At 33.0% G+C, this 12,626-nt stretch overlaps 1 protein-coding gene across 4 annotated transcripts in view; it reads left to right on the top strand.

Moving 5' to 3' along the window:
* Nucleotides 1-12,626, top strand: part of CDC27 (cell division cycle 27) — a 37,941-nt gene that overhangs the window by 2,085 nt on the left and 23,230 nt on the right. For 2 of the 4 annotated variants that reach the window (XM_026679758.2, XM_026679756.2), the window contains exons 2-5: nt 5,432-5,507; nt 6,629-6,776; nt 7,643-7,768; nt 9,999-10,096. In XM_026679758.2, the coding sequence (XP_026535543.1) occupies nt 5,432-5,507; nt 6,629-6,776; nt 7,643-7,768; nt 9,999-10,096 (448 nt within the window). Of the gene's footprint in view, nt 1-5,431; nt 5,508-6,628; nt 6,777-7,639; nt 7,769-9,998; nt 10,097-12,626 lie in introns of all 4 variants that reach the window. The other 2 variants (XM_026679755.2, XM_026679757.2) reach the window with 1 other exon arrangement.

The raw sequence follows: 12,626 nt of genomic DNA, 5'->3' as shown, positions 1-12,626 counted from the left end.
CAGGAAAAACAGCTAACAGATTGTTGCATCCTTTAAAACTAACTATTTTTGCATGACAGATACATTAAGGTTTTTTTAATGTCATTTTTCTTTCAGAATTGTTAAATATTCTCAGAATTTACTTCTAACTTTGAGACTTTTGTTGTTTGTAGCTGTATAACTTCTAGTTAATTTATAAGATACTTGGAGATAAATTGCTTGCATTAATACTGATTTGTAATTCACCTTAGAAGAACCAATTAATACACTTGGCAATTCTTCCATTTTATAGATTGTTTTCAGTGCTGAATGAAAATGTGAACATCATTCTTGGAAGTATAAGGCTGGACAGTTGTGAATTTGAACTTTGTCCTTGATTAATTAAAATAACCATTGAGAATTGCCCAGTTGATCGAGGTGATTATTGTTTATATTATGTAGTTAGAAAATACTGGTGGCTGTCTGCTGAAGGAACTAGATTTCATCACATTAAACAATAACAGGGCAGTTACTCATGTTGTCCTTGAAAAAGATGATTATAGCATATAAGTTCCTAGACTGATATTTCTAACTCATATTAGCTAATATCCAATACAATTTTTGGGGAATTCTCTCTAGGAAATCTTATTTTCTACTATGGTGGCAAAATCAAGAACTAGATGTTTTTTCAAAATATTTCCAGTGTCCATGTCTTCCTTATTGAAATTTTATAGCAAATTATAAATACATGACTATTTATTTAATGTATGGCATATCATACATGGACTAGCAATATATATGAACATTTCATCTATCAATGACTGTATTATTTGACAGTCATACATAAATTACTGGTTAAGTGACCTACAATCATGGATATTGAAAAAGTAGTAAAACTCTCTTGATCAGAACAAAGTTGAAAATACATTTGCAACTTGTCCCAAGACCAGGAATATTCAGTAAGATCAATTTGACAGCCAAATAATATACAGGTAGTCGACTTACAACCATTTGATTAAATTTGATTAATTATGACAGCACTGAAAGAAGTGACTTATGACTAGTTCTCATACTTATGACCATTGCATCACCCTATAGTCAAATGATCATACTTTGGGTGCTTCGCAACTGGCATGTATTTACAGTGGCTGCAGTTTCCTGGAGTCTCAGGATTGTCATTTGCAGTTTCTGACAAGGAAAATCAATTGGAGAAGCCAGATACACTTAACAATCGCATGAGTCACTTAACAAGTAGTTTTTCTCTTAACAACCATGGCAAAAAAGTTGTAAAATGGCGTATGATTACTTAATAATTGCCTTACTTAGCAATGGAAATTATGGGCTCAGTTTTGGTCGTAAGTCAAGAACTACCTGTTCTATTTTTTTGGTTGTTGTTTTACAATTACAAGCATTTTTCTTATTGTGATTTCAGGTAGTGATTACTATACTTAAAATGTATGGCTTTTGTTAATATTGTTCTTACTGGTATAATGTATTTGTTTGTTTTTATCCTACTTTTATTATTTTTATAAATAAGGTGGCAAATATATCCAATACACCTTCTTCCTCCTATTTTCCCCACAATAATAACCTGTGTGGCACGTTGGCTATAATGTATATTATCTCTCTTGAAAAAAGGGTGTCATATCCTAACACTATATTTCCCTTAGATACTTAGAAGGGTTGGTAGTATGTATATTTCTGTATCAAACATATGTGATTTTCCAATTCTCGTGCATTTAAATTATATTTGGAGACCCAGTCCAGAAAGATTTGATGGACTATCTGCAGTAGAATAGGACTAAATTTTCTTCTCTATGAATAAATCAGATTTCCTCCAATAGTTTTAGAGTCTTTTATCTGTTTTTTTTTTAAGTCAATAATTATTTTCAGTGGTAATGTCTGTAGGCTGAAATTTCAGGATACTATTTCAAACTCTTTAGATTCTAGGCTTGTGGAGCAATAGACAAAATATTAGTAAAATTATTTTTGAATAGGAACCAAAATATATCCAGGAAGAAAGCAATAGCAAATTATTTCCATATTCCTGTCACAAAAACTGTGTAGGTGTGTCCTTGTAGCTACCAGGAGTTGGACACAACTGGTCTTTACTTATTGAAGTTTGTAGCAAACAGTTTTAGTGCTTTGTTTCATAAGAACGTAATTTCTCTGGATATAAATAATTTCACTTTTTTATCTGGGTTTGTTTTACCCATTTCTCTTAATAGCTCCAGTTATACCTTCTCTTTCCTTCTTTTCTCTCTGCGATAGATCACATTTGGCAAAAGTCTTGACATGGTTAGGATTAAGGTTATTTAAGCCAAAGTAACTGGAATCCATCAGTAGGAACAATTATAAATAAAATTCTTTTTAATTGAGTTCAATTCCAGTCAAACTAAATGAACTATTGCTATTTTATTTATCCGGTTACACTAGAAGAATGAAATTGAAATAAAGAAGTTTCAGGCCCCCATTTTAACGTGAGCAATATTATTATTAAAATATTGCAAGATTACTATTAATGAATATTGTATTTTATTAATTTATACAAACTTTCCCCAATTCTTTCCTCGTTTTGTGGAAGTAGACTACAAATAATTTGACTCTATCTCTTTGTCCTCAAATCTTAATTAAAATGTCTCTATGTTTTGACTGAATGTCCACTGATATTGCAGACATAGTTATAGTCATCAATCACTGAATTAACAGTTCTTGTGCAATATTTGTTTAACATTTTTCTAACCTATTTACTCCCAGCCAAGTCAGCCTGAACATGGGTATTTTCAGGAGCAATAAGGGGTGGCAAATGATGACAAGTGCCTGATGATGTCATTGCACAAATATTATGTCTTAGTTATTTTGTCATCTATAGTAATGCAAGTGCATAATTGCTGTGTTTGCATAATAATGGCATTATCCAAATGTCATTTGGGCACCATAATATAACTCTTAAAGCCTTCTTTTTTGTTTTTAACCAGTGTAACTATTGTTGTTTACATAATTACAAAATATGGTAGTTCTTACAGAATTCTGCCAAACCTGTATTATATTTCTCTTTAAGGAAAATAATAATAATTAACTTTAATTATCAGAAGTGGGGAAATATACATGAAATTAATAAAGATGAAATACTTGTCTGTGTTTCAGCTTCTGTTATTCTGTATATATTCCATAACTTGGTAAACTTTCATTTTGCAACTAAATATATAAAATATAAAAATGCAGGTTTTTGATTTTTTTAAAAATGTATTATTACAGCAAGAATGGACCAACTGAGGCTTATTGTGATTATATGTTTAAAGCCTATCCCATTTTGTCCATATTAAAGTCAGAAGAAATAAACATGCTGACATGAATTAAAGACTATTAATGCAGTTCAAAAAGTATTGTTCGTTCTTTGTTCACATCTGTTACAGGTCATATTGAAAGTTTTCTTCTTGATTTTCTCCTCTCAGATAAGAAACCATTTATTATATCCAATGTCATTAGATTTGGTTGATATACATTACAAATTGCAAACAAAAAAATAATGGGGTTGTTTATGAGTAAATTTAAGGATTTCTCCTTAAAAAGAGGGAATCCCTCTTATCTTTTAATATTTATCTGGCATCCTTTTTGTGGCCTTGAAAACCACCTCCCTTTCTTGCCCCAGCTTAGTCTAAAGGACTAAGTCACCTTAGTTTTAGCATTAATATTAAGAATGTTTATAGAGAGGATTTTAATGCTATAATATTGTTTATTTATTGCACTGTGTTAATATTAGTATTGTATTAAAAATAATGACAACTGCAGACGTACATTAGATATTTAAAATCAATAAGGAAGAAATTACAGTAATTTGAGAATTTATCTTTCTTGGATCAAAAATTGTTCACGATGGCAGTTCTACATCTGCTATCAAATACAGGATAACTGTCGGCCACACTGCAATGATTAACATTAATAAGATTTGGAAAAGCAGAAATATTAATGTAAATACAAAAAGCAGGCTAGTTAGAACAACAGTCTTCCTTATAATGATGTATGGATTTGAGAGTTGGACACTAAAAACGACGGATCAAATAAGAATTATTTGATTCTTATTGATTCTTATTGTGGTGCTGGGATAAAATATTGTGTATACTACTGTCAGCCAGAACAACCAATAGAGAGGTGCTGAATCATATAAAACCAGAATTATCACTAGAAGCCAAAATCACAAGACCACGTCTGATTTACTTTGGGTATGTCATGTGTGCAAATTCATTGGAGAAATCAGTGATGCTAGGAATGATTAGTTGATCAAGAAGAAGAAGCAAGCAAAGAACTGGCTTGGCACCATAAAAGCTGATACAAAGATGAACATCCACCACCTGAAAGAAGCTGTGCTTGACAGGATAGCATAGACACCATTTGCCTATAAAGTCGCCAAGAGTCAGACATGACTGAATAATTAAAACTACTATTGTATTAATATTGCTAGCTTTTAGTCATCTTTTATAAATTTCAATGTTATTAAAAAGTATGTATATTTTCTGACTATATGTTTATAATTAGTACTGAATATCTGAAAACCAGACAACTCTTTTTAGGGAAGATAAGCAAACTACTAATAAAGCTTTTTTTTCTAGTTTTATATTAACAGACATCTATTTATCCTAACTTTATTAGATACATTTACATTTTTTTCTTAATCATACATGTTCTTTTCACTGACTAATTACCAATTTATAACCTGCATTTCTATATTATATTCAATGAATATACATTTAAAATAAAATATAAATAATTGAAATTAAAGATCAATAATAAATCTTTATAAAGATACTTCAAAAGCCAAGGTGAAGAGGAAAAAACCTTTTCCTAAAAGTGGAAAAACATACCTTCTCAAGAGTACATTCCATAGTTTAAAAGCAATACAGGAAAGCACTCCCACTTGAGCAAAAAATACACTTCAGAAAATATATCAGGATTTATTTGTTATAATTTTATTTGTGGAGTCAGAGAAAATATGATGCAGTGACCTAGAGAATTAGTTATTCTGCCACTTGGCAAAAAAAAAAATGGGACAAAATAATAATAGCTTTTGTTCAAATTTCCTATATATGACCAGATTTGTAAGGCTGCAATCAAAACAAGCCTATGGTTTTAGCTATGTTTAGTTTTACCGACATGATAACAGTATGTTTCATATTAAATTTATTGGTTGAAATGTTTTCTGTATTTCAGAAAATAGTTTAATTTTACTTTCTCTTTGTCAACTGCTTGTCATCCAGATTCCCTCAAATGACTTAAAGTAACAAAATTAGAATAGGTTAATTAGTTAAGTATTAATTGCTATGCTTTTTTTAAAAAATACAGAATTTAAAATGAAGTTAAACATAATTTCAGATAAATATGTTAATTATGTAAATATATTTGGAAATAAATTTATTCATCTTTTGCATACACCCAGTAACAATAATATTTTTTTCTTCTCTACCCTTTTTCATAGGCTGCTATATGGCAAGCACTTAACCACTATGCTTATAGGGATGCAGTGTTTTTGGCAGAGAGACTGTATGCAGAAGGTATGAAGGATATAAATATTGTTGCTCTGATATAAATATTTGCACTATTTACAGAATTGTTAAAATACTTTGAAGCTTTTTTCCAGCATTATCCATGAAATCTAAATGGTAATGTGGTTTGATCAATAGCAAAGATGGCATCTGTATAGAGCAGAGTAGTATATAGGACTATTCCTATAAGCTTGAAAAAAGTTTTAATAGCATTCTGAGTATATAAGTAATAGTAAAAACATTTTTTAAAAAAGTCAAAATATAGGCTTCTTTGACAGATCAGATCTCAGCTGGAAGGAGGTCGTACTCTAATTTAAACGTGTGAAAACTGGTCAATATTTTAAAGCTGTAGAAAGTACTGTTATATGCTGAATGGCACTTTATTGTGTTACATTTCATATTTACGTAATCAAAATTAGAGCATGTACACAAATAAAGGATGATGCTTGATACCCAAAGAGAAAGATGCTGGCCTAGAAAATATTTTCCTTCTTTACTTATGACATTGGTCAATATTAATGTACAGTTTTTAAAGACTTTCCTCACTTCAATCTATGCACAGCACAAGTACGTCCTAGCAGCATTTTTTGTTACTGTTATTCCTGATCCCATGATATTATTTGTGGATGGTACAAACTTGTCATTTTTAGCTGTGCTGGTATTAATGGTTTTCTTCTTACTGCTCTTATTGCTCAAAGATATCCTCCAGGTATTAAAATGTGTTAGACTTCGTCACCTATTAGCTGGGTGAGAAGTCAGTTAACTGCTGTGATTTGAAACAAAGGCTATGGGATAGGGCTGGGCAAAGAGAAAAGATAGCCTCTGCAACTCAAAGATGGGTGGCTAGCATTTCAAGAACAATGGAAAAAGATCTAACATCAAACAGAATAGAGTAAGTTCAAGATTGTTCATACTACAACTTCCTATATTATTCTCATAAATTGCTAAGTTACAGAGAACTCTTGAATCTTGCCAATAAAATTATTGTAATTACTATGTAAAACAAAAATTAAGTAGACCATCAGAATAGTTTGGCATGAAAGTTGCCACAAAATACTATGAACCTTAACTGTTTGCATCCAGAAATTCAGAGGCATGGAACTAATACTTTTCCTTTTTTATTTCTTCAGTACATTCAGAAGATGCACTCTTCCTATTGGCAACCTGTTATTATCGCTCAGGAAAAGCTTACAAGGCATACAGGCTCCTTAAAGGACACAGTTGTACCACCCCACAGTGCAAATATTTGCTTGCCAAGTGCTGCATTGATCTTGGCAAGTAAGTTGTCCCTAGTTTGTTATCATTGTGTAATATGGATTTCTCTTTATAAAATACATGTCACCATTTTGTGGCTTTTCAGCTGTTGGTTACTCAGATTATGGAATGCATTCACTTTGAGATGTAAAGGCAAAGTATAAAAGTCTTGTAAAAGAAAAAGTGAAGAATAGAAATATTATCTTAAAACTAATATGATACAGTTTTAAAGTATACCTCACATTTCTACAATGCTGCTTTAGGTGAGCTGTAAGTATTAAGTAGCTTATGGGGTGGTTTAGATTTTAAGAAAAAAGGGTGAGATGACTCATACAGCACCTGTTGACAACTCCATGGAAAAGTGGAGCAGCTCTATTCTGTAGAATTGTGAAGGGTAGCAGCACAGTGCTAAGAAAAAGTAAAACCAGTCTAAGCAGTTGCCAACAAATGTCTGAGCATTCCACTTGCTCCAAAGAATTGATAGCCCTAGTATTAAGCATAGATGTGTAATGATTATGTTTTGATATCTAATTATTAGCAAATTTCTGTTACCACGGAGCTGTTTTACTGCTTTCTTGAAATGAATGTGGCATTAATAGAGATGTAGCTTACTGATATAGTTTAGCAAGGAATGCATAGAGAAGTTGCTCTCTGCAAGCTCACTACAGGATAGACAAAGTATTTATTTAAATGTAAAACAATAAACTCATAACAACTGCATGAAAGAGGATTTGTTTCTTTCCTATCAATGAGGAACTGCAGCTGAGGATTCCATGTGGTCAATAAGAAAACTGAGAAGTAAACTTTTATCCATTTCATTTGCATTGCTCTTATTTCATTTTGCACTTCTGTTTATTTTTCTTAATTTCTATTTTATTATCTTTAAGCAGACTCGCAGAAGGAGAACAGATTCTGTCTGGTGGAGTTTTTAACAAACAGAAAAGTCATGAGGACATTGTAACTGAATTTGGAGATTCTGCATGTTTCACACTATCCCTTCTGGGCCATGTGTATTGGTATGGTTTCTCTGCTTTTTTGGGATAAATTGTTGTTCCGCTATCCTCACCCAATATGGTGAACTTACATCTGTAGATTTATTATTATGGCTTGTTGCACAGTCAGCCAACAAAATTAGAGCGGATTTGGCATTTTTATCTATCTACCAAGTTCTTCCCAATGAGCTGAGGTAGGCAGATGTTGTTCTTTGTAAGCTGCTCCACTTAAAGCTTCCATTTGCAATTGGTGTTTTGTCAATGTTGATGTGCCAGATATTTTGAGATTACACCCTAGTTGCCTCTTACTATTGGTACAATTTTTGCTTTATTATGTTTCATTGCACAGTTAGATATTCAGACTGGATTTGGCCTTTTCATCCACCTATCAAGTCCTTCAAACCACCTGGAATAGGCAGATGTTTATATTTAATGATGTTAGTGATTTTGTCACAGAATGTAAGATGTTCCATATAAAGTGGCCTTTTGCAGTTAATAGATAGTGAATTTGTCAATGCCAACGGAGTTTATTATTATATTTTGTCCCACTTTTATGCTGTAAATTATAGACATACAGTTTGGCTAGCAAAGACATACAGTTTGGTGAGCAAAGAGAAGTATCTTTACTTATAAGTAATTACCTCTACTTCTATTGTAAAATTTCAGATATAGATACTTCCTTCTGAGAAGATCCATTTATGCAAGAAACATTCAACATATTTTTCAGCGATCTGGATATATATAAGTAATCCGAAATGTTTCTCTTAGAAGTTTATTATTGAGGACTTGGTGCTCTCTGAACTTGGTTGTTTTCTTGTAGACATTTCATTACCCAAACTAGCACTGATGATATTACACTGCCTAGTTCAGTAATGAAATGTCTGTGAGAAAACAGTCGGGCTCAGCAAGGACCCCTCATTTCAACCCTAAAATACAAATATTCTCCTTTATTGAAACTTTATGTTTAGATTTTTCCAAATTCTGTGGACATGCACTCCTCATGTAGGAACTTTCCAATTCTTTCAAAAACAAGAACTATTGACCAACCAACATGTACATTTAGTGACCATTTGAAGTTACAATGGGATTGGAAGAAATGATTTATGACCATTTTTCACACTTATGACCATTGCAGCTTCCCCATGGTCATGTAATTTACATCTGAATGCTTGTCAGCTGATTCATATTTATGATGATTGCATTGTCCCGGGATCATGTGATCACCTTTTGTGATCTTCTGACAAGCAGTCAATTGGGAAGCCAGATTCACAACAATGATATTACTAATTTAACAACTGCAACAATTCACTTAACAAATGGGGCAAGAAAAGTCATAAAATGGGGCAGTGGTTCACTTAACACATTTCTCAACAACATATATTTTGGGCTCAATTGCGGTCATAAGTCGAGGATTACTTGTATATACATTTTCTATCATCTTTTTTGACTCTGATAAGACAGGAATCCATGCATTTTGGTTGGTATTCATAATCTGTGGTTGACTTCCAATGCTCTTATCTCCTTAACGCTGTTCCTAAATTGGGAGAAACAAATTTGTTTTGTACTTGAATTTAAAAGCTGTATGAAAATCTTTAAAAACCTCAATATTTAGCATGAATTAAAAGATCAGCTCTCACTCATCTCATAAGTAGCACGGATCTCATTGTAAAGCGTTTGTATCCTTTGAATTTCAGTACAAATATCTTCTTTGTAATCCCCACATTTCCTAATAAACAAAACCTCTTTCAAAAATATTTGGGCCCTATAATAAAATGTCTTAAAATAGTGGCCCTCAACCTTTTGGGCATCAGGGACTGGTTTCTTGGAGAGAGGTTTTTCCACGGACTGGAAGGGGTGTGGTTTCATGTGCTGCCTGCATCCCATGGACAGGCTTTCCTTGTTTGCGTGGCCCAATTTCTGGCATGCTGTGGACAAGTGCCAGTCCACGGAATGGGGATTGGGGACCCCATCTTATAAAATTATCAATGTAATTTTACTAAGATTCTGTTATAGCCACTTCCTCATTTTTTTAGGAATATATAGTTTGCATAAAGTTTATGTAACATATTCAAGTTAATAAGTAAGAAATGTACAGATTTTTATTTATCTATTTAACCTCTCCAATATCTAGCTAACGAAGTGCAAGGGGAAATCCTAATATTAATAATATAGTCTATGGAAAATGGTTGGTTCTTATTTTTCTGCTGAACTCTTTTCCCTCTGTGTTACATCTATCTTCTCTTTTTATTAACAGTAAGACAGATCGGCTTGCCAAAGGATCTGAATGTTACCAAAAGAGCCTTAGTTTAAATCCCTTCCTCTGGTCCCCTTTTGAATCACTATGTGAAATAGGTAGGTACTGTTCAATTCTTCAATTTTTTTATCATCTCTGTATTAATTATTCTGATTAGGAATGGAAGACAGAATGTCATGTCTTTTGTTATGAAGTGGAAAAAATGCAAATGTTTATAAATATTTTTCTTTGAAATTTGCCTTACTTGAAACTAAAATTGAACAGAAATGTGAGTTGTTGTTTTGGATGGTTTCCTTTTTTATGAAAGCTCATTCAGTTGTTTTTATTAATGTGATTCATGCTGGCCTGTATAAGTCTTGAGTTTAGATGCTGTCCGTTTCAAAATTTATTTTCAGGACTGAAATTGATCATAGAAGTTAACTGTCTTGTTGACTTAGGATCTCATTGTACCCTGTTTCAGACAGATAATATGTAAATAATAATATATTCTAAAAAAGGGATGAAAATATTTTGCAGATAATTTGTATGCTGCACTAAGGAGGGGAGAGTGCATGTTTGTGGGCACCAGGAAAATAAAGTAAAACTGTTTTTTAAATAAAAATGGGGGGAAACAGCAAAGGCCAAAATAATAATAAAAAGTCTTTGATTGTTATGACAATTTATAGCAGCAAGCTATAGCTCAAAATTTTGGAGACAAGCAAGCCTTCTGAGTTTCATATGGGCATATTGCTTTCCTTAGTTAGTGTTAATATTTTACCATTCTACATTAGAATTTTTGATCCAAAATTAATGCTCTATTCTAAATTCAGAACTGTGTTCTTAACAAATATAACCCCACTCCAAAGTTTTATAATTAAATGTGGAGAAGTACGTTTGATGTTTCAGACTTCAAATTCAAAAGTTAAGGTGCCTTAGATAGAAAATACTTGCCAAGTTGGAAATACAAATTTAGAATCTAGAATTAAGTCAATGCTTAGTTTTGGTTATTTTGTGATACACACACACACACACAAAAACACACACACACACATATATACACACACACACACACACACACACACACACACACACACACAAAACATGCATGTTTTAAACTTGCTATTGTTCCCTCATTTGCTTGCTACATGTAGGTCTCTTGCTTTCCTATTACTTTGGAATTAACTACAGTAGTTCTCAACTTACAACAATTCATTTGGAGACTGTTCAAAATTATAACAGCTCTGAAAAAAGTAACTTGACATGGTTTTTCACAGTTACGACCTTTGCAGCATTCCCATGATCATGTGATTAAAATTCAGATGCTTGGCAATGGTTCATATTTGTGACCGCTGCTGTATCCCAAGGTTATGTAGTCATCTTTTGCAATCTTCTGATAAGCAAAGTCAATGGGGAAGCCAGATTCACTTAACAACCAGGTTACTAACTTATCAACTGCAGTGATTCACTTAACTTTGTTAAGAAAGGTCATAAAATGGGGCAAAACTCACTTAACAAATGTCTCACTTAACTGAAATTTTGGCATCAACTGTGGTTGTAAGTTGAGGACTACCTGTAGTGGCAGAGTCAGTGATTCGACTAGCAATGTTGCCGGAGCATGCCTATATTTTGTCTCATATATGTACTGCACATTTATATGTGCTAAGTATTTTTTATTTTTTGCTTTTGCAATCAAATTGTATTTCAGTATACATAATTGGGATTCACAATTGAATTTGAAGCAACTATATCATGATTATTGATAAATTCCATTGCTAATATCATAAGTTATAGAAAGAAAGGGAAATAGTAAAGGATCCTGTCTACTTAGTTTCATGACCTTGTGATCAATGTGGAAGCAGTGGTGGGATTCAAATAATTTAACCGGTTCTCTGCCCTAATGACCAGCTGGGTGGTCATGTGACTGGGTGGGCATGACAGGGGACTCGTATGGTGCTAAGGCAGGACTTCCCTGAGACCCTCCCTCATTCTCATTATACAGGTAATCCTCCAGTTACAAATGTAATAGAGCCTGCCAATTACATTTGTAACCTGGGGATTCGTTTGATTGAATCACATCACTCCCTGCTTTCCCCAATGCATTTGTTAATTGAATGCGCAAGTCTTTAAATGCACATGAGGTATCTCAGGCTGGGGAACAGCCTGTGGGGCTTAATGCTGGAGCAGACTATCCAAGGCCTTCTCCAATTCACTGAGATACCTCATGCTCCCCTGGGGTCCCCATGATTCCTTCCCCCACCTCATCCTGCCCCACTGGGTCTCCACAGACTTGACCTGCTTTGCTAGCATCTCAGATTCCACTTACTCCTCCCCAGCCCATTTCCCATGGATTACTTACTTCTTCTTTTTTTTTGCTATAAAGGTATAATTTTTACTGATGTCTATTCTGTTAATATAACTAAATAAGCCATGACACACTTGAAGCATTGTGAAATGCAATCTGATCAGAAACAAGAAATTTGACAAGCCTAATATACAATGCTTGATAGTAGCATTATAAAAAGACTTTTCTATGAAATGTGTAAACACTCACATTTTTTAAATCTGGCAATCTTATGTCAAAAATGGCTAAAATAACATGAATACCTTTGAAACGTTGAATTCTGTGACATGGATTTCAAGAACTACAAG

This window comes from Notechis scutatus, chromosome Z, assembly GCF_049901735.1.
Source record: "Notechis scutatus isolate UNSWTSFEM ecotype Mainland chromosome Z, rNotScu1.2, whole genome shotgun sequence".
Lineage (NCBI taxonomy): Eukaryota > Metazoa > Chordata > Lepidosauria > Squamata > Elapidae > Notechis > Notechis scutatus.
This window is presented reverse-complemented; position numbering and strand designations above follow the sequence as displayed.